Genomic DNA, 21,833 nt, shown 5'->3' with positions numbered 1-21,833 from the left:
GCTCAGCAAATACCCTAGAAACACTTCTCAATGTTTGGAGTTTGGGAAGCTGAATTATATGCTTGCACAGCATTCTAATCCTGGGGTAAAAGTTCACTCTGCTGTATCTGTAAAGCAAAATTTTTCTAAAAGCTGTCTGTCACTCTATAGATTAACTCATTTTACCATTTGATTACATACACTTGAAATCAAACTTTGCTATTGACTAAGCAGATTTTCCTAAATAAATATATGTGCAGTAGTGTTAGATAAGCAGCTTAAATAGTTTTCTAAGTACAGTCAAATAATTATTGTTTAATATTCCACCTGTGTTGTATAGATGCTCCTTTTCAAAGTATAACACACAGCTGTGTTTCAAAAATCATAATGTTAAAAGTACCATCATACAAATGAAGAGTTCCTAGGTAGATTAACAACACTGATGACAGCTAATGCATTTCTAAAATTCTGTGGAGCTTTTACAAGCCATTATAGAGGAAATCCTGTTTTATGAAAGATGAATAAAGCCACTAGAAAAATGGAATTCAGCATCTGCACTAGCTATTTACTAAAATAAATAAATAAATAATAATAATCCAGAGTTAATTATGCCTTATGCTACATTATAATGAGTTCTTCATTAAAATGTATACCCTCATGGAAACTAATCAAGGCTTATTCAAAGCTAATGCCAATGACTTATTTTTATAAACATTAATTTAGTCTATTGGTTATATATTTAAATCTGGAGCAGGATTAATCTACCTATACTCAGCATTGATTTGAAGTCTGCACATTTTAAAGAGATGACCACAGATACTGTCAGTGTTACACTTTTAAAGGTGTTTCTCTTGGATCTATATCACACAGGATATTCTTAGCATTTGATACTCTTCTATTTGAGCTCTAGAAGAAATTCCATACATTTGATTATTCAATTGTAAATCTTCAACTGTAGATATGTTTTTGCCAGAAGGTAGGAAACTGTTAAGAAGGGAGTTTTTGCTTTTTCACTGTAAAAGTTTGTGAGTTCTGATGCCAGTTTAGTACAGGGAATAATTTGATACTGAGTGATGGATTTGTTCACAAACAGAATCAGTAAAACCAGGGAATCAGTATGAAAGGTGGAGTGCTTTTAAAATAGGGGAAAGAATGTGTTTGGGGGTGGGTGGTTGGATCTCTTTGCTTGATGGTAAAATCTTGCTGAGACATAGGTCCTGATCTGATGGCCATGTTTTCATGTTTCTCCTGAGTTCATGTAGTAGGTTTCCTTGTTTTTGGATATTAATTAACCCAAAAGAAAGCCTTCTGAGCAAGCAGGAGCTGTACTGTCCTTTCTTTCATTGTGTTGTTTCTAAGTTCTTGTGTTTGTTCAGATGTTCTTATTGTCACTATAACTGACCAAACTGACCAAGGGCTAAAAGAAGTTAAGTACTGTTCCTTACTCACAAAGAAAATCTTCAAAGAAAAATCATTCTTGGGCTTCTCTTCCATCATTGTGGTACTTAGTGAAAATGTGTTCTATGGCTTCCTGATTAGTGAGAAACCTAAAAGCAGCTAAATAACTAAGGTGATAGCCTCTCCAGACTGTGTGTGGTGTAGGTTTTGAGGCTGGCTATAAATACAGCTGTAAATCCAGCTACTGCTCCTGTCTCAACAATTACTTGGGCAACAGGGGTGAGCCTGGGTAGGCACTGCCTGGGCCTGAGCTAAGGCTGCAAGATGCATTTTTAGAGTAAAACTGAGGCTGTAATCCAAGCACCAGCCACGGATAGATGTAAAAAGCACTGGCTTAAGGATCTCTCAGAGGAAAATTTAAGACAAACTGCAAGGTCATCACTAAAACATTTGTTTGTTCAGAACCGGGTGGGATATTTGCAATGCTAGATAAGTTGTAGCAGTTATGTGGAGGAATAAATTCCTCTGATTAGAAGAATAACCAAGTCAGGAAGATCCATGTGTTAGGATGGACAGTCAGGCAGACAAACTATTCTGAAATGTAAAGTAATCAAGTAATATATGAAATGTAAAGTTAATACAGTTAAGTGGAATGGAAAACAACTCTGCTCTGTGTTAAACCTTGATTACATCTGTAAATTAATGCTAAAGCAGTTTAAGATTATTGTTAATTGTATTCCAAACATATTGCTAATGTTTTCTCTTCCTTCTTACACATTTTTTTCTCATTTTGGACATTGGAGGACAGGATCCCAAATATGCGCTGTAATTGCATTTCATAATACTTATTGAGAGCAACTTTGAAAATACAGTTTGCATTCATTTATTCATTGTGGAGGTAGCTGAGAGGTGCTTTACAAGCTTTACAGGCTCTGTTGGTTCAGTGCTCTCAGATTTTCTTTGGCAGTCTCCAAGCATAGAATTGCTTCTAGTAAAAGTGAGTGCTTTGGAATCATTGCATTACCATTTTTGTAATGATTTTTCATGCTTCTGAAGTTCTGGAACCTGTCTGGGCTAGGAAAGAAATAGACTAGCTAAAGCCAGGATTATGCATGATGATTCAATTTTTGGTCTTTTATATTCTCACTTTGTCATTCAGAATAGAATTTTATTTATAAATCAGAACCAGCATTCTCTGGTGTAAGCAAAGAGAACTGAGGGATTAGTAATTTGCATCTCTGCATCTGATTGCATTAGATTTGCATCTCTGTCTTATAGATTTACTGAAATAGGTAATTTACACAGAAAATAGTGTCTTGACACAATATGAGAGGATAAAGCATAAACACATCCACTTGTAATCCCTGCAGGGCCATGTTGAAATGGTAGTGTTTGTGTTTGGGCAGAAAGGCTCCAGTTTCATCTGTTCTGTGATTCTTTTCCCGTTGCAATCTTTATTCAACAGGCAGACATATGAATGCAACCCATTTTAGTTATCAGCAGAACATGAGTGCATTTTGTATATTCTCAACTATCCTCTTTCAAGAAGAGTATAATTCCAGCTCAGAGTTTACTTCAGAAGTTTATACTTGGGAATTTCTCTCATGGTTTTTCTCCAAGTTACAAGTGAACCAAGAATAGCCGTCATTTACCTGCTATGTCTGCTAGAGGACCTAGAAGGATGAGTAATAAAGACATTTGAAAGATCCTGAATAACCTAAGTGGGATGCACATCCCAGTATAAAATAATGGCACTGGATGTCACAGAGTTTATGTGCACTTGAGGTTGTAGAGCGACACCTCATAGTAAATATATTTTGCAGGAAATCCTGATGGTACCACTCCTTTTTTTTTAATGACTACATAATGCATGTCCAGTTTTTAGACTTTTCTGGTGACAGGATTTACACTTGGATACCAATGATGAAGTTCACTAAGGAGCACAGATAAACCCTCTAAGCATGGTGCAGATTTTGGTACAAGCACCAGCTGAATTTGTACAATTTAGTTTCAGTTTAGTTACCGGACAAGGAATGCCTGTGGCTGATAAATAATTTTAAAAGGATTTTGGAAAGGGCAGTTTGCTGCAATTGCTTTACTTTGTGAATGGAAACATTACATGAATTGCTCCTGCAGAGCAGCCAGTCTATGGGAAGGCTGGCCTGTTAATTAAATTGGAAACAAATCAGTCACACTGTGTGTTTTTAAGCAGACAGGAGAAGGAGGAGGAGAGATCCCTGTTACTGTGGGATGAGTTCTGTATCCTACAGAGGGAAGAGGTGGGGAAAAGGGGAGTTAGGGGGGATTATCTCATACCAGAGCTGCAAACTTTGTTGCTTCTCAGATTTTTACTTGCATGATATTGACAGCTTCCAATCCCAATGTGTGACAGCATCCTGGACACTGCAGAGGAATAACTGGGGAGCGAGGTCTGCTTCCCAAAAGCTGGGAAATGGATGATATGGGCAGCAAGGAATAATTGGAAGGGTAGCTTCCAAATGCTTGCTGTAGCATTCATTGCTGTTCCCTGAATCAGTGCCACAGTTCGTTGGGAGTTTTGGGGACACTCTAAGAGGGGTGATAATAAAGAAACATCCACTATGCTTAGAAAAGTAATAGAAAGGAAAATTAATATCTTAAATAGAATTTTTGAATGGGGAGGTCCCAAGAAATGTCTTAGAGACACATATCTTCACTGCTTGGTTTTTGGTGTGTTTTTTTTGTTTTGTTTTGTTTTTCTCCCTCTATTTTAAACAATGTGTATCAGGTTGTATGTGAGTCAGGGACTTACTACATAAATGTATGTATAGAGCACAGATTCTCATTACCAGCAGCAAGCACACCCAGGCTGTTCAATAATTGAATATATTTCAGTTTTGCTGTCAGGCGAAAGAAAAATCAACTTTAGACATCAACTACTTTAGATTCTCCTCCCTACCCTCTTGTTTAGCTGAAACTATATATAAACTTTGGTGGGATTAAATGTAGATTTTGTTTGTATTTTTAACATATTGGAAGAAAGGAGGCATGGGGTTTGGGGTTATGCTACTTTATTCCTTGTTAATAATAGATGAAACAATCCAGTGTATCAACACAACCATCCATAAGTGGTTGAGTTAAAATCTGAAGGCTATTATTCAATTTATAGAGATCCCAGATAACTGAAGGCCCTCAAAGAGCACTCCTTGAATTAACAGCATATTTAAAAGCATGCTAAGTCTGTGTAGTTGACTATTGATATTGAAGGGCTAAGAGAGCACTTAACTATTATTATGTATTCAAGAGAGAGGCTGTAGAGGCTCTCTTTAAATTCCCTAGTCAGAAGGGACAATAGAAGCTAACATACACTATTACTGCACAACAGGAGCCTTTCATTAGGTGTTTCTGGTCCATTTCTGTGAGACATTTTGAAATAATCCATCACAGAACAATATTTCAGACCAGAACAAAAACAGTGCTATTTTTGTCTGAAAATACCAATATTAAATTACACTTTTAGAACGGCAAACCAAGAGAGGACATGGATTGCTTATGGGGATCCTTGATACACTTGCAAATTTCCTGCTTTCTTCATGAGGGATGCAGTTTTAGGGTTTTCTTCATGAATTGAACACCAAAGTCTTGAGGAATAATAGCTGTTGCAAAAGGCACAAAGGAAAGGAGTGATCAGAATGATGAGAACTAACTCAGGGAGAACTGGCTGTCATCCAGCTGGACTGGGAGGAAAAGAAAATGAAAAAACAACCACTGAATTCTATAAAAAATGGGGTTTTCTTTTAGGTTTAGTTTAGGCTCTTAAAATAACAGTAATAATAATGAAGGCTAAATGAGACTCAAATAGCTTCATTTTTCAATCACGTTTTCCTGTGGCTTTGTTTGGATTTCTTTGTTTGTAAATAGTATTAAAGAATGGATGAGCTGGTGCTTAGTTGTGAGAGGCAGTAAGAAGCTCCTTTTGGTAAGACAATAGAAAAAGTGTGTGTAAAGAGCGGATGATTTACCTGGAAAACTGAGAGTACAATGGATTAGCGTAATGGAATCATCACTAAATCTCCTTGTGTGTAGTAAGTTACTTAGCTCCTGTATTACAAACAATCATTTTAGCCACCTGTGCACTAAACCCCAGTGCAGCCCAGCCCTGGATATTGAGGTGGTCAATTCCTGCCACTGACAATGCTTCTGTGCTTCCCCTGGTTGTGAAGGCAGCAGCTGGATGCTGTGAGAACTGAGCACCCCTGTCACCTCCCCGCTCTCCCAAGAACTTTCTGTGAAGCCTTGGCATCCCTGGAGTGAGAGGAACATTGTCCCCCCATGTCTCACTTTGTTGTGTCCCAGGGCAAACCCCCAATAAGCAACACCTCTCCTATTCTTTTTTTTTGTAATTCCCCCCCAGAATTTTTTGAGAATGTTATAAATGGAAATTGATTCAGCCAAATTAAAAATAAAAATAGTTTTATTAGCGGTCAAATTCTATCTAGGCAACCACAGAAAAAACAGTGCTGAGCCCAGGGATGGACCCTGGGTGTGCAACAAGAAGTCAGCCTCAGGAGAGGTTTTCCCCTATGCCCACACACCTCCATCCTGGCACAAGCGGTTTTTATAGGGAAAATTCCGCCTGAGGCCAAGATTTCGGCAGTCAGTCATTTCTTCCATTCAGAGTCCATAGGTTAATAAAATTTTCATTTTTGGTGATGAGGAAGAACAATTCAGTGTAAATTTAAGGGAACCCTGCATTCACATGTGTCTGCCCGAGGATTTCCATGACATCCATCTCAGGTCGTTCACGCAATGATCAGCGTTTGGGCATCCCTGTATCTCTCCAGCCATGGCCCATCTCCTGGCCCAGCCACATCCTTTTACACGTAAATCAGGTTTCAACATGCACCTGCTCTCGTCTGCGAGGGTGGGGGGCTTCTAATACAAACGAGCATAATCTAACAAGTATCCAATATTACATATTTCATACAAGGAATGGCACGAATTATGTTTACTACACATAACAGAGAATATACACCAGCACTGTGAATTGGAAACTTTTGGTCCATGAGCCAAGGTACTCATGCCATGTGTACAGTGAGGCGGTGCATTGTAGGCTCAGGTGCTGTGTCATGGTATAGAAACTTCAAACCATTGCCAGGAAAGTTTTCTAGAAGTTTCATCTGCTTCCTGGGACAGGAGAAAGCTGGGCCCATAATCAAAGCCTTGCACCATTGTTAATTTTACACCAACAGCATGATTTTAGCTAATTGTACATGGGGTTTTTTTCTGCAGAAAATATTATTTCAACTTATACTTCCTCAAACAATACCATGAGACATCCCAGCTAATTTTGTAAATTCTTTTCAACTAATTTGAGATCTGTATTTCTGAGCTTCCTGTAGTGCTGGCTACACAGTGGTTTGAGTTAAAAGCTATTTTTAACAGCAGGGGTTTAAAAATCCTTTATAATTTAGTGGGTGAGTCCACATGTTGATCCTTGGTGTTACTTCTTGGTTCTTTGAGGATTTGAGAAATACAGTGACTTTTTTAGCTGTTTTACATGAGGCACTGAATACTCTGCAGCACCACGAGTTGGTATTTCTGTAGATGAGTTTATCTGCATCATGTAAATAACTGTACACAAAAAACTTATTTTTGAAAGTAAAAAAAATGAGGGGAAATGCATTTAGTCAGAGATCTTGAAACCACTGGGAACTGTGTTTTAAATATTCCAAAAATATTAATGACTGTGAATCACTTTTTTCCACAGCCCTGAATATTTTTAGAGTAATTATTTCTCAGAATAACAGTGGTGCTTCAGCAAAGGACCTCATCAAACAGCACATTCTTAATCATGGGCTGGAGGAGAAAACAGTGGAGGAAGAGAAGGATGAGTGGGAATAGTCTTTGATCTTGGGACCTCTGGTTTTGTCCATGCTGCCAGGCAGCATTCCAGGGTCTCTGCAATGCCCCTGCCCCCAGGCTGGTGCCCCCAGTGTCCCCTCTGCCACTACTCCCTCAAAATTTTATATTAAAATCCTCTTTTGTAAAAAAAAGAAACAAAAAAATCCAACCCAAATCCTTTATTCCATCACACTAGAATTTAGCATTCTGGAGGAAAAGTAATACTTTTTTTTGGTTTGGTTTTTTTTTTTTTTTTCCCATTGGGGAATTTATAGATTGTTTTTGTGTTCTGAGGTTTATCCAAGATCTTACTGTAAATAATTCAGTCTTCCCTCAGTTGTATGAATTGCAGTTGAAATACTTTTAATACCAAAATTAGATGCAGAAGAAATAATCTTTTCTTACTAAAGTAGATTAAAAAGTTCTATATTTTTTCCTAACAAACTCTAATAATAATGTTTTAGTTATCAGTATTAATATTATGTACAAATTCAAAGGCAGATTGTCAAAATATAATTAGAAGGCTCTGTGCAAGAAATTAAATACACTCTAGTAGCAGAGATGAAAAAAGCATCTGTTTTGAAGTACTTTAATTAGAAATTAGATTACTAGAGTAGGGAAATAAGATTTGTATGAGATGAAATCAGAAAAAATATAAGATTATTAGCTACAAAGAGTCAGAAAATATCTATGGAGCATGGAGGAAGCCAAGTGTTACCTAGAATTTATGGTGAAAAATGTAAATAAACTATAACCTTTGACTTCTGAAAATCTTTTTCTCTGTTTTCTAGACATACTTGAAGTCATTATAGTTATATTATTCTTGAAACCTAATGGAAATGAGTGATTTTCCTCATGTCTTTCTCTCAGCTGGATCAATGCCTCTGGGTCTTCAGCTCACTTTCATTTCCAGGCTTCTGCAGTAGCTTGGGTTTTGAAGCATCTGTGGTGTTAAATTCTTCCATATTTAAGCATCCCCATTCCTGGGGTGAAACAAGGGTTTGGATAAGGCTTGCTTATTTATTTATTTTATATTTAACCTGAAAATCCTGCTTGTAATTAGGATCTCAATAGCTGCATGTTCATTTGCCAGCTTCCACACAAGGGCTGAAGGCTGAGATATCAATACAGACAATGAGGTGTTGTCTTAAATTACGGGGGGAAATGGCCTTGTTTTATGTTTTATCTTTTTTATTAATTGTGGATGGCTGGAAAAAAGCAAGCATCTCTAAATCCTGTTAGTTATGTATTATCTGGGAAGGTTAGAAGCATAGTAATTAATGAGATTTCCAGTAGTCTTAGTTAAACAACATAAATTACAAGAATTATTTTATTACTCTTCAATATTTCCAATATGTCTCCTTCAAGTGACACCTGCAAGCAACAATCAAAGAACTGGTTAATGGCAGAAATTTTTTTTAAAATGTATTTTGAGAGAACTCTGGCCCAGTGAATGGAAGTTGAGAATTGCACCTGTAATACTGTGAAAAATGTGCCTCCAATTGGTACTTAATTCTGTCCTTCCAAACACATTGGACTCAACTCAGTGCACTTCCACTGCACAGTGTCTAAAGTTTCACAAATCTCCAGCAAGATTTGATGGGTTGGAATTGTGTGATTCACAACTGCTGACAGCTTGAGGCATGTCGGTGTATGTGTGTCTAAAATTCTGTGTGTGTGTATACAAATATATGCACATATATCTGCAAAACCAGATGTCTCATAGCCCACTTTTCCTGGTGGAGTGTATTCCAGAAGTGAAGAACTTTCTTTCCTAGTTTGAAAGTAGAGTTATTTCAACCTCTGATCAATGTTCAATCTGTATTCAGCTAAGACTGTTAAAATACAATTTTAAGAAAACCTGACATGCTTTATTTAAGTTCATGTAAAAGAAGAAAAGGAAATAATTTTAAAATTGTGTAATTTTGAGCATTGCAAAAGAATTAGTTTAAATGGATTTGATTGTTGATTTTTACTTTTATTCCTTGGGGGAAAAAATTTTGTTTTATCTGGTTTTGCTTAATCCTGAACCCAGCTTATTTACTGGAAAGTAATATATTTGCACAAATATCTTTGTGCATTCCTGTGAGCAAAAACCACTGAACTCAGATGTGTCAGCGATCGCTCAGCGCCAATGGGAGCGATGTGACCCGGCTCATACCTGGCCTGGGGTCCATGCTGGGAATGCTGCACGTGTTGGCTCGAGGAGCCTCCTTCCAGCCAGGGCCAGGGGGCTGAGGAGGAAGGGTGGGCAGGGTGGTTTGGGCCAGCAATTTTGGGAGAAGCAGGGTGACAGGGAGAGAGAGCAGCCGGGCGAGCAGTGGGGTCGCGGTCCCCAAGGGATGACGGCGTTGGCGACTGGGGCATGTCCGTGTTCTGCTTTCCAAAGTCAAACTGGGTTGATTTGTTTGTTTGGGCTCTTTCTGGGTTAGTTTGGGCTCTTTCTGGGTTTGTTTGGGCTTTTTCTGGGTTTGTTTGGGCTCTTTCTGCCTTGATCTCAAAGGACAAAAAAGCGCCCCCGGTTCAGCGCACCGCTGCGGTTGTGTCTTGATTTCTGTTTTGAGATGAAAACTGAGGTTTAGTTGAAGTGTTCCAAAACCAGATACCACTCTCTCTCTCTTTCTTGTAGGCAGGGTGCTGCTGTGCCAGGCAAACCAGGAGGGATCTCCCGTGTACAGTGCCCCCAGTTCACTAGTATACACATCCACAAGTAAGCTAGTGTTATGGCTCGTTTCTTGTTCTGTTTTTGTGACAAAAGCACATTAATGTGAATTAAGCCCCCTAAAAATGTCAACTTTCCCAACAGCTCTTGTTAAGGTAAATGTGGTGTTTATAAACATATGTAAGTCATGTCAACAGATAATTCAGTGTTTTCAGTTGCATCTTTATTCTCAAAGTATATTTTCTTTTTTAAAAAGAAAAAAAATGCCTATATTGCAATATTGTATAGAAATGGTCAAAAATTCTACAATGACAGTAACATTTTTTGCAATCCAGTACTGTTGTGTGCTCTGAATTTTGTGTAGAAGATGTTGTGTTTCTTCTGTTCTGATCTCAACTGTGTTTTAATGCACAAAACATCTGTTACCATGCCACCATTTGATTGGGTCAGGAATTAGATACAAAGTCTTTTTTTTACAAAAGGAACAGGATGTATGAAAGGGGGCATTTTGAGCCTAAAAAGCTGCCCTGGTAAAAAGAACAGAGACAAGGTGACATGATGGATGCTGCCATCAGCCATTTTTCTCCAAAATACAAAACTTTGGAGTAGAGATGTGTCCTTTAAAATTCTGAGCAGAAACCTCTTCTGAGAGTGTTTTGGATTGGTGGTACCACTAATGCTCATTCTGGCATCTAGTAGGGTGAGAAGCCTGGAGCTGAATTCAGGAGCAGTAACTGTGCTTGCAGCAGCCCTGGCTCTTGTTCACTGTAGTCCTCTGTAAAGAAAATGCATGGTCTGATTTAACAGCATTATCAGATATGCTCTTTATGAAATTTATATTCAATCCAGAATGCAACTCTACTCTCTTAGAGCTTATCTAGACTACAAAAATATATATTTTTTTAAATTAAAACCAGGAATTAGGACAAAAGAGTTCCATAGTGATCATCTCTACAGTCATGTAATTCTTTTATGTCAAGCATTATCAATGGCATCCCTAGAGCTGCTGCTTTTCCAGGATTCATATGGGATCCCCTTTAAATGATGAGTCTGGAGCCTACAAATGCATAGTGAACTAACCAAATACATCAAGTGTTTTAAATTGCAAATTAAATTGTCAGTTAAGTCTGCATTTTCTTCCAGGTGCTCCAAGAATATTTTCTAATATGTCACGTCACCTTTCTCTAGCAGTGGGGATTTTTTACTTCTTGTAGCAATACAGAGATATGAAGTTTAAATTAAAAATTGAATTAATTTAAACTTACAGTTTAAATTAATGCTCACTTTTGGACATTTTTAGTGCACCCCTTCTTTTTGACTGACAAATTTTTCCCTAGAAAATGATCCAAACATTTCAGTCATCTCAATATTAGGAGCTTCTTTTAGAGAAGAGAGGGCAGTGTTTGTTATAATTTTCTGAAAATTTGTCTTCTTTGAAAGCCTTTCACAAGTTTGCCCTGTTGCTCCTATTGTCTCACTGAGCTGTACACCAGGAATTTTATTGCTGGGATTGCTGTTTCCATCAGATGATATTTCCACTAATATTGATTTTCCAAAGAGACACTGTGAGCAAGCTGAGCTCTGGAGTTCACTGTTTCTATTATGTCTCCTGAGTCAGTCCTGTTGAAAAAATCTTATTTTGTAGTGGTACTCCTTGAATAATGATATCCTAACAAACACCTGTTTGTTTTCAATTATGCCAAATACATAAATAAACAAGCTTTGCCTGTCTGTCTCCCACTGGGCACTGTGTAATACACAGTTTCATTACAGGCATTGCTGGTAGCCCTTGCAGTAGAAATGATTACACTTTTGTTGAATCTGTGTCATGATTTTTCTGTCACTTTTGTTGACTTTTTTTGTTTGACTTTTCTGCCATCATTTTCCTGTCACTCTTGTTGAATTGGCAAGTCATGATTTTTCCTTTATTATGTATAGAATTTCCTCTTGCCAAAATTGCAGTTTCCCCTACAGGGTCACAACACCTAATAACACAAAATTACTACATACTGTAATTAGTTTTTTTATTTCTCCTTATTACAAAACTTTCAATAAAGATGTAAAATAGCTTCACTTCTATAGAAAAATCTACTAGAAATGAATAGAAATGAAGGTTTACTTTCATCTCATTTCTTTTATTAGTTTAACGATCTTCTATATTCCATTTTTGTGCACATTTGTAATATTGAAATTATGACTGATAAGTCAACATTAGTGTCTAGGAGATGAATACTTGTACTATTATCATTCCATGTAGACAACAATATTGCAGCCTTCCTTTTTGAATAATTTGTTAATCATTGATCCTCTTACTGCTGATATTGTAACTGTGATATTATACAACCGCTTACAATGTAAGAATTAAAAGGTTTTTAATTTGTAATTGTTTTAACAGAAGGGAAAGAGTCTGCTGGGATTTTTCTAAAGCCACCTAAGATACTTGAAGTTCACAGAGTGCTAAATGACATTTAGGAGTTTTCAGATATTTGGAAGAGGCTAGTCCCCATTTTTCAAAGTGTTGTCTAACTTGACTGTTCATCTTTTGTTCCTCAGTTATAAGGCATAAAGGACTGGAACATGGTTGTAAGTTATATTTTTTTTTAATTTGGCTAGCTTGGTTTCTCACGGAATGTCTTGGTGTGTAATTGTACTGGCCACTGGTAGCCCCCGATGGCTCTGAGCACTTTTACCCACTGGCTCTCCAGAAAGCAGACTGCAATTCTTGGAGCTACTCTTTCCCTTCTGCTATTTTATTTCTCCAGGATATATTTTATGTATCACACTATACATTTCCCAGCACAATGATTAGTTACACCTCCGAATATGTCAGGAGATGGAAACATGGCTCTGCTTCCTGCCATCGCTTCTGGCCCTTCACATAATACAGAAAGAAATGAGCTGTTTCTTCTGCAAGCAGTGGAACAAATCACCAGCAATAGTCTCTCATGCCTCATCTGTTCTCTTCTGCTGAAGGAGAAGATGGGACCTGGATCAGTTTTTCATTTGCACACCTATTGTTGGAATAGATAATTTTTTCTGTAGAAAGCAGAGTTTCAGCATGCCGACGTGTTCCCGTCCCTCGGTGGGACAAGTTTCTGCGACAACCACAGCCAGGAAATCCAGGCAGGAAATCTTGGTTGCTGTAGATTCCCAGAGGACTGGCATCTCCAGGAGAGAAGTGATCCAACAGATTTCAGTTTTGGCATCTCCAGGGCAGATCTGATACAACAGATTTCAGTTAAATCCTTCATCATTGCCGTAATGCTGGATGCAGACAAGTATTGAAAGGAGTTCTATCCAGCCAGGAATGATTGCAGTTCACCAAATCCCAGTGAGTCAACACTCACTGGAATCTTCTTAGAGCCCCAGGATATCTCCCTGAAAGTAAATAAAACAGTTTGGCTGCTCATAACAGATAGTCTCTTTTTACCCTCACTTCTTTAGAATAGTTATTTCCACAAGGAATTTTAAAATCCTGAAGAAATTTGTATCTACTGGTAAATAAGAAATGTATCAACGATAGTTTTGGAACTTTTCCAAATTGAAGCCAAGCATGAGTAGGATCCATGAGAAAATTAAGACCCTGCTGGACAAAAAAAAAGATTCAAAAGAAGAAAAAAATTATGAATTATGTCCCTGAATGTCTGTATCACTGTTCTGCCAAGGACAGTAACACAACTGGGTACGTATTGTTAAAAAAGGCAAAAATACAAATCTGAATTTATGCAAGAACTTTAAAAAACTGTTTTATGCATATTTTCCCCAATTTTTCCATAATGTAGAAGTGCTTGAATATGTGAATGAAATAGGAGCTCATAAGAGCCAAAGCATGGGCAAGAAGGAAGATACAAAGTCATAGAATTGTCAAGTTATTCAGGTTGGAAGAATTTGATTGCACCAGAACACCTCTGAGGATGGAGATTGCACAATTTCAGCAGGTCCTCTGTTCCAATGACTGAATGTCCTGGCAGTGGAAACCTCTCTGGTTGCAAGCCATATTTGTTGTCCCTTTTTGTCCCAGTGTGTGCCTGGCTCTGTCCCCCTGTCCTTTGTAGCAGAGGATGGAAGAGGAGATGCATTTCCAGTAGAAATCCTCATGCTCTGGACTGGCTCCCAGCACTCCTGAGCTCCCCCAGCCCTTGCTGGTGTGGTGAGAGCAGCTGCCAGCTGCCCATCCCATCCAGCTGTGCATCCCACCCTCAGGAAGGTCCAGCTGCCCATCCCATCCAGCTGTGCATCCCACCCTCAGGAAGGTCCAGTCGTGCCTACCCAGGCCCCATGGAGGGCAACGGGAGAGAGATGGAATTTAAAATTCAAGGGGAAGTTCAAAGGCAGCTAAATATTTTTTTACTCTCTAAATCAGCACTTTGATCCCTGAAACTTTTAGTCTTTATTTTAGTTCCAAGCAAGCATTAAGATACTTGAGTTAATGAGTTTGTAGCTACTAGTGGATTTTTCTGAGCATACATTGAAGGGATAGTTCTGTATTAGCTACATGGGTAGCTCATATATATGGTAAAATATTTTAAGTTTCTCCATGCTTTTGTTCAGAATGATGTGCAGATGAACACCTCTATTTCCCAAATGTTTAGCATACCCATAAAAGTGAATTTTGCCTTGACTTCAATGAGTACATTTTAAACTGAAGTCAGTTTTGGCTTAGATTTCCTAAACGTTAGAGTTGTTTCATCTTCAATAAGCTTGCTTATCAGCTCCTAAATAAATCTTCCATACTGCAGTCAAGTGATAGAATTAAAAGAAGAAAAATATGAAAATGCAAAATCCGATATTAATTCATTTTATTTTATCATACTCAAGGGCAAATGAAGTTGATGGCCCATTTTTTAATTGATATATTGATTACAGTTTTGGAAGATGTGATGGTGGAATTCAGCAAAAATGATTGAGGTGGTACAAATGCTTATAAATCTGTCCCACATTGTTCGTGTTCTTTAATTGTAATTGTCTGATAAAACTTCCATCGGTTTCTGTAATTAACCTAATGGTCTAAATGAATTTCCAGATCACTGGTTATTCATTTCAATATAGAAAATGCCATTACACTGAGTTTAATTAATACTAAGTAAATTCACAGTCCATTGTACCATTAGAATAGAATTTTATTGTTTTAACTGTTTAAATTATGAATATTATTTCCTCTCATCTTGTTTGTCCCATTTATGGACTTGAGTGTTCATTTTCTATTCATACTAAACTAGCATAAGCCCCTTGTAATTAGAATATTTAAAACCCAATGCTCTTCAAGCTCACATCCTCAAAATATCAGTGTAGATGTTTTTTTTTTTATTTATTGTTTCAACTATTTTTAAACAGAATTCAGTCAGTGCCAAGCTCATAATCCCATGATATGCTCTAGAACATCTTATTTATCTTGATATTCCTTTCACAGAAGTACATATGACAGATAAGCACTCACCAGAGAATACTTTTGCTTTGCGTCAGACAGATATTAAAACAATAAACTATGTTGCCCTGGGATTTTACCTTATGAGCGACCAGGAAACAACAAGGCAAAGATGAGATGTTTTTGAAAGGTGAGAAGGCAGTTCTTTTGGAAAATTCCCTGGAAACCCTTGGTCCTGTAATATTTTTGACAGGAAATATTTTTAATGCTAAAATTTGGGTTTTTTTTTTAAAGCAAGGAAAATACACTTTGTTCTGTCGGAGAAAACATTAGAAGCATGTCAAAATTAAACCAATTTTCCTACCATTCTGTGTATCATGTGATAGGAGAGAAGGAAAATCTATGGCACAAGCATAAAATATTAATTACATGATATGGGAATTTTTGGCTCTATTAAAAATATTAGCACTTACATAGAGCAGACATATGTCCTAGTTTTAAAATGGTTGTTTTGTCCTGTGGGTGCTTTGTTTTAATTCATAGATGGAGGATGGTTCAAGATCTTGCTTATAGAATAAACAGGGAAAATCATAAATATATATTTTATATTTATAAAGAGCACATGCAACTGGAGGTTTTAGTGTGCTTGATGACTCATTGTGCTACAGAAATGAAAATTAAGTCAAGCTTGTCTATGCAGTATGTCCTTGCTTTTAGAAATAGGTTACTTGGCTTAGGAATATTAGTAAACCACCTAAAAAAAATGCTGTATGGAACTATTTTCATCTTGCTTGTTTCAGTGAAGACATTCCAGGTTTTATTTTCCTGTGGCGTTACTAATGGATTGAAGGAAGACCTTTGACATTTCTATTATGTTCTGGGATATTTTCAATACCAAGAAAATTACACAGGGAAAATAGAAATTTTCAAAAGGTGATTCAAAGCGTTCTTCTGAGCCAAATTATTAGTGGAAGCATTTCGTTTGGAAATGTTGATTCTGTTGATTTTGTCACACTTAATCTGTTGCACACATGTAATTACCTGAAAATTATACTGTAATGATGGCAGTTTGCTGCCACTCCAAGCAGGTGAAGGGTAGATGCTCCTGGCACTGGGGGTATCCTTCTTTTTGGTTTTTTTGTGTCAGCCATGGATGAACTCATCCAATCCAAATGGACATATATTGCAATGTCATCAATGATCCATTTGCTCTGATTTTATTGTTGTAGTTTCTCTTCATTTAACTCTTTGGCTGACTTGCCATTTTGATTTAGAATATGGGTCAGGAGCAGTTTAAAAAATGAGTATTCATGTGGTATAATTTGCCTGCACTTCAGTATTTCTGAATTGAATGTAGAAAGGTTTTGCAAACTAAATTTTTAATTGGTCTGTTTTCTCTTGAGCTAAATTGGAATGGGAAGTCACTTCATCACTGATAAAATATAGATCAGTGCATTGTATTTACACCTTGGTGCTTTTTTCTGTTTCTTATTGCTTGGTAGGAAGCAGGTGGAGCACCCCTGCAAAGGAGGCTGTGATTGGGCCATTAATTAACCAAATTAACCATTGTAGCTCTGCATTTTCTGACTGAGGGTGCAAAAATCCTGCCAAAGGGAAATTTGCATACATCTGAGAAGAGCAATTCCATGTATGATTTCCAGGCTACAAAAACCTTATTATTGAACATATAGGGGTCAAACTACCTTTTGGTGTGCTTCCTGAATAAATTGCCTTTATTTATGAAGAGGATCACCCAGTAGTAACCAGGAAAAATGTGCAAATTGCCTTTCCCATTTGTATGTTGAATACAGTGGGTTTAAGTGAAAGCTTAAAAAGATACCAATAGTAAGTAGGAAGGGAATGGCTTCCCCTAATTCCCTCCCTGATGTACAGAAGTGTTGAGAAATGTTGATGTCATCTCATGTTGAAGTGTCTTTAGAAGGTTTTTATAAACTGTTGGGTCCCATTGTGTTGAGTCTTGCTTTGATGCAGAACAATAGCATTGATTTTCATTAAGATAAAGATAGTACAAAATTTAAAAAAAACCCAAACTATATTTATATGCATTGCATTACATTATTGATTTAAGTATTATCCTGTTTTTAACTGTAAAGAGAACCTCTTTCAGGGTTTTTTTTTTGTTTGATTTCCTTTTTTTTTTTTTTTCTGGTGTTGCCTGAAATTCTTCCTACAGCATTTTTGGTATTCTGGTATTAGTTTACATTGTGTTTCTGCAACTATTTTCAGGATAACTCTCATTTTACCTCCTGTCTATTCATATTTTAAACAATTGCTTACTAATAAGTCATCACTAAAATACATTGTGTGTGTCTAAAATCTGTAAACATGGCTTTCATTTCACTCCCACTACTGTGTTTTTCATGGCCTTGCTGTTTACCAGCATTCTTCTGTTGATCTGTTTTGTGCTGGAGCAGTGTGTCTGAACTAGCAGGCTTAGGAATTTTGGAAAGAGAGACACGTCCTGAATTACGTCACTGACTTTTATTTCCACTTATACACAACCGCACATGTGGGTAGTGGGAGATAGCTGGAAAGATAGTAAATTATGGAGAATATTTTTGTCCTTTAGTTCAAATAATAAAAACTGTGTGTGGCCAAGGACAGCTGGGAGCTCAGTTGCCTTCCCTTGGTGTTCTGCTGTTGGTGGACACACTGCACTTGGCCACTGGGAGCACTGGTGACTAACCTGTCCTTTAGGGCAAGAGGACTGTTTGGGCTTCCTCTTCTCAGAATGCAGCTAAATACTGACAATTACCTGTAGTAATTACATTTACTGTGTACATTACATTTACATAGTGAGAATTACATTCAGTATTATCTTGCATCGTGTTCTGTGATGCAATTGTACATCAGAGCTCTTTGTGCACAGTTCTGGATGCTGCCTTCCCTGGCTCTGTATCCTGTAAGCTCTCTGCTGGTGTCACTCATTTTTAGTACCAGACCCACAGTGTTGACTGTACATCTCAAATCATCCTGTCTCTCAGATAGAAAACTCTTAATTTTTGCTTTTCAGCTTAGCCAGTAAGATTTGGTTTCAAATAAAGGCACGCCTTATTGTCACTCTATTTTGTGATGGTTGTTACTGAATCATGGCTCTTGGAACTGTTCTGTGTACAGAAAAATTCAACCTGAATTTCACAGATAATAAGTACTTTTTAAGAATTAACATTTTTAGTATCAGTATGACTTTGCAGGTGCAATTCTTTGTTTTGACAATTTTTCATTTATGGTTTGGATTAGGTTAACGGCTGGGTTTTTCCTCTATTACTTTCTGCTTAAATTGTTCCCAATGCATTCTGGCAGTGTTCTTTTTACAGTTTAATAATTCCGTTGAGCTTTAGAAATCCTTGTGTCATCTAAACAGTATTTCTTGTCACTATATAATTGACTTTCATAAACATTCAAATTACTAAATTTTGTCATCGCTTTGTAGCAGTGCTACTCTTCATCTCTTCATTATAGCACTGCTATTCTTCAGCCTTGCAAAACCACGGCCTTTTTCCTTTGTCTTGGAAGTGGTGCTTTGTTAGACACAGGGGATTTCTTCCATTGGCTTGAAACTTAGAGCTGTCGAATAACTGGGAACACCAGACAAGATATTGATCACTTTGATCATCTATATTTGAAGATTGTTCTTTAATTTAAGATCAAACGTGTCTTCTCTGATCTCTACTTTTTTTTTTTCCTTTATGGCCTGGGTGTTTTTTTTTCCTCCTGAGCGTTTCCTTCTGTTTTAGTTGTTTCCTTTGTGAAAAGCCAACTGTTCTTTGTACCTCACCTGTTTGTAATTTCAGCTATGCAGTACTCTCATTTTGATTTTAAGTACATCATATGTAATTTTATCACCAGTTATAGCTTTTTCTTTAATTCAAAGGTGTAGTTTGGTTTCATTACATAGCTTTTCAAAAAGAGTTCTCAATCATTTTACCCATTCCTTTGTATCCCTTCACATCCTCCATTTTCTTCTGCGTGTTCTTGGAAACCTCTTGATGTCTTAGGGTGATGTCAGGTGGCTGCATATGCAATCCAGTTAGGAAGGGTGAGGTGTAAGGGAATTTCTGATAACCACAGAATCACAAAATGGCTGAATCCGAGTGGCTGAGGTTGCAAGGAACCCTGGAGAACACACTGTCCACCCCTGCTCCAGCAGCAAAGCCTGGAGCAGGCTCTCCAGGACCATGCCCAAACAGCTTGTGAGCATTTCCAAGGATGGAGATCCTACAGCCCCTCTGGGCAGCTGTGCCAATGACCAGCCACCCTCACCTGGAACAAGCTTAGGAAGGAAGATGGGACAGTCTTCAGGCTTGGGCATCAATGTTTTGCTCAGAAGGTTATAAATTAATGGCATGTCATGGTAGCAATATACAGAGAAACCAATAGTGGATTGTTTATTGGTACATGAGAAGAGAGGAAACAAAAAGAATATTTTAAAATAATATCTAGACTTAAAATAATTACAAGGATGTCAATGTATCAAAGTCATTGAAATGATGGATCAATTAGACCTGAAAAGAACTTTATGATAAGCAGGTGAAAAGTTTTCTTTGAACAGTTAAGTGCCTTCCCGTAATTTAACATAGGAATTAATAGTAGCTTGCTTTTTACTGAAATATTTAGTTTATGGGACTTTCTTGTGTGCATTTCATTATTGTTTGGTATGGAATAATTTAAAATCTGATTCTTCCCATGTCTGAGACTGAAATATTTGAAAAAATTAAGTTTTAAAGCAGTTTTTAGAAATATTTGCATGTACCTCAGTATCAAAAGTTTCACCACATTTACATGAAATTTGGTACTAATTTGGATTTGACAGGAAACTTAATGCAGTAGTGTTGTGTAAAGGGATTCAATTACAGTGTGCAGTGTTTTGTAAGTAACTGTCTTGCATAAAAAAGTTAATTAATCAGAGCTGTGTCAATTTCCTTGTGCCATGTCAATTTGCAGCAAGGTAATTAATCACTAATCGCCCAGCATGCAGCAAACTAAGGGACAATCCATGAGTCATTTGTTGTTATTTTTTTCCAAATAAATGGCACACAGAGCCATGAAGAAACACATCTTGCCTTTCATAATATTTTTATCGACAGTTTTGCATGTTGTAATAGACTGCAGCAACAAGCAGCTGTAGTTCAATGGAATATGAATATTAAAGAAACAAATGAGAGCAGATTTATAGGCCATTGCTTTTCTGTTATGTCAGTTTTGAGATTACACTGAGCAAATGAACAGTGAAAAATTACTCTTCCATGTGGAGAATGGTGATTAGACTTGTACATTAATTAGAGATTTTTGTTTTCCTTTTTAATGCATTTCAAATGAGAATGTCCTATAAGTAGGGGTTTCTCCAAAATACAGATTTATTCATTCCTAAACAACAGTGTATAATTCTGGCTTTTTTTTTTTTTTTTTTTTTTTTTTTTTTTTGCAATGGTAAGGAAATAATTGGTCTATAATTTTAAATATGGTTCAAAAGATAAATAGCTTGTGAAAGAAAGAAATAGAAGTGACCAGTTGTGACTCTATTTGATGTATATGGGAAATTTCCTTTAAATGCAGTTAATTCACAACTAGTTCCCAGGGAAAATCATCTCACAACAGTGGCAGGAGAAGAAATGTATTTCAGCCTGTAATTTTAAACACTGTGAACTTTCTAAAGATTTTTTTTTTACCCTGGATTTGAAATATGTGTATGTACATATATTTATATATAATTTAAATACCTTTTCATGTTAAAATCTTTATTAACAGAGCTTGCATTTTGCTTGCAGTGTGCTTTGGTCGGTGTATTTAAATGCACAAATCCTCTTTAGCACATTCAAAGAATGCCACTTAATAATACTTATTACTATTACAGTGAAGGGAGAACACAGCACACATTGGGATAAACTGCTGATTCTGTTCCTGAAATCTCAGATAATATCATATAGATTATTCTGCTTAGTCTTTCTCAGCATGCTGCCCATTATATCTCTTTGTTTTTAATTTATTGTGTTTACTCGACGGGGATCCTCCTGAACTATGGGAATGATGTAAATGTGTCTCCCTGTCTTTCCAGCAGTTCAACTGTGCCGCAGTAAATTAGCGATAAACCAATTCAAACACGATGGAACATTCAAATGCTTCACCATAAAACATTTGCAAACTCTTGGTGGCAGATGACCTGCTACTCTGTGCAGAGGAGGAGAGATTAGGAGTGATGAGAGGTAGATCTGCTCATCCATTTTGATGGCACACCTTTCTTGGGGCATATGGCACCCTCATACAAATTCAAACCGCAGCACAAATGTGAAGAATAATTGCCCATTAAAGTGGCTGTATATTTTTATGACTTTGATACAAAATCTGCCCCCTGTTGTCTTTTGCATCTGCTGCTCTTTCATCTATCCCATAGCTTTAAAACTTTAATACGCAGTGTATAACCCTTAAGTATTTTTTGCCAGGTTATATTCCTCTTCTTGGGAACTCATGCTTTTCATTGTTCCTTCAGTCTTTGTTTTTCCAGGCCTGTGTTGAGATATGGTGCCT

The 21,833-nt window shown here is 37.1% G+C and overlaps 1 protein-coding gene and 1 long non-coding RNA gene across 51 annotated transcripts in view; both read left to right on the top strand.

Moving 5' to 3' along the window:
* Positions 1-21,833, top strand: part of RBFOX1 (RNA binding fox-1 homolog 1) — a 1,140,648-nt gene that overhangs the window by 1,066,053 nt on the left and 52,762 nt on the right. For 46 of the 50 annotated variants that reach the window (XM_030284820.4, XM_030284819.4, XM_030284817.4 and 43 more), the window contains one exon: positions 9,890-9,970. The exons of the other annotated variants lie outside the window; for them this stretch is intronic. In XM_030284820.4, coding sequence (XP_030140680.1) covers positions 9,890-9,970 — 81 coding nt within the window. The remainder of the gene's footprint in view (positions 1-9,889; positions 9,971-21,833) is intronic. 50 annotated transcript variants of the gene reach the window in all.
* On the top strand, positions 13,543-14,603 carry LOC140685117 (uncharacterized). The gene is made up of 2 exons (XR_012058334.1): positions 13,543-14,129; positions 14,176-14,603. It is a non-coding gene; the product is annotated as an uncharacterized lncRNA (long non-coding RNA).

Source organism: Taeniopygia guttata, chromosome 14, assembly GCF_048771995.1.
Source record: "Taeniopygia guttata chromosome 14, bTaeGut7.mat, whole genome shotgun sequence".
In the NCBI taxonomy this organism is placed as follows: Eukaryota; Metazoa; Chordata; class Aves; order Passeriformes; family Estrildidae; genus Taeniopygia; species Taeniopygia guttata.
Note: the sequence above shows the minus strand (reverse complement) of the source record. Positions and strands in the feature narration are given on the sequence as shown.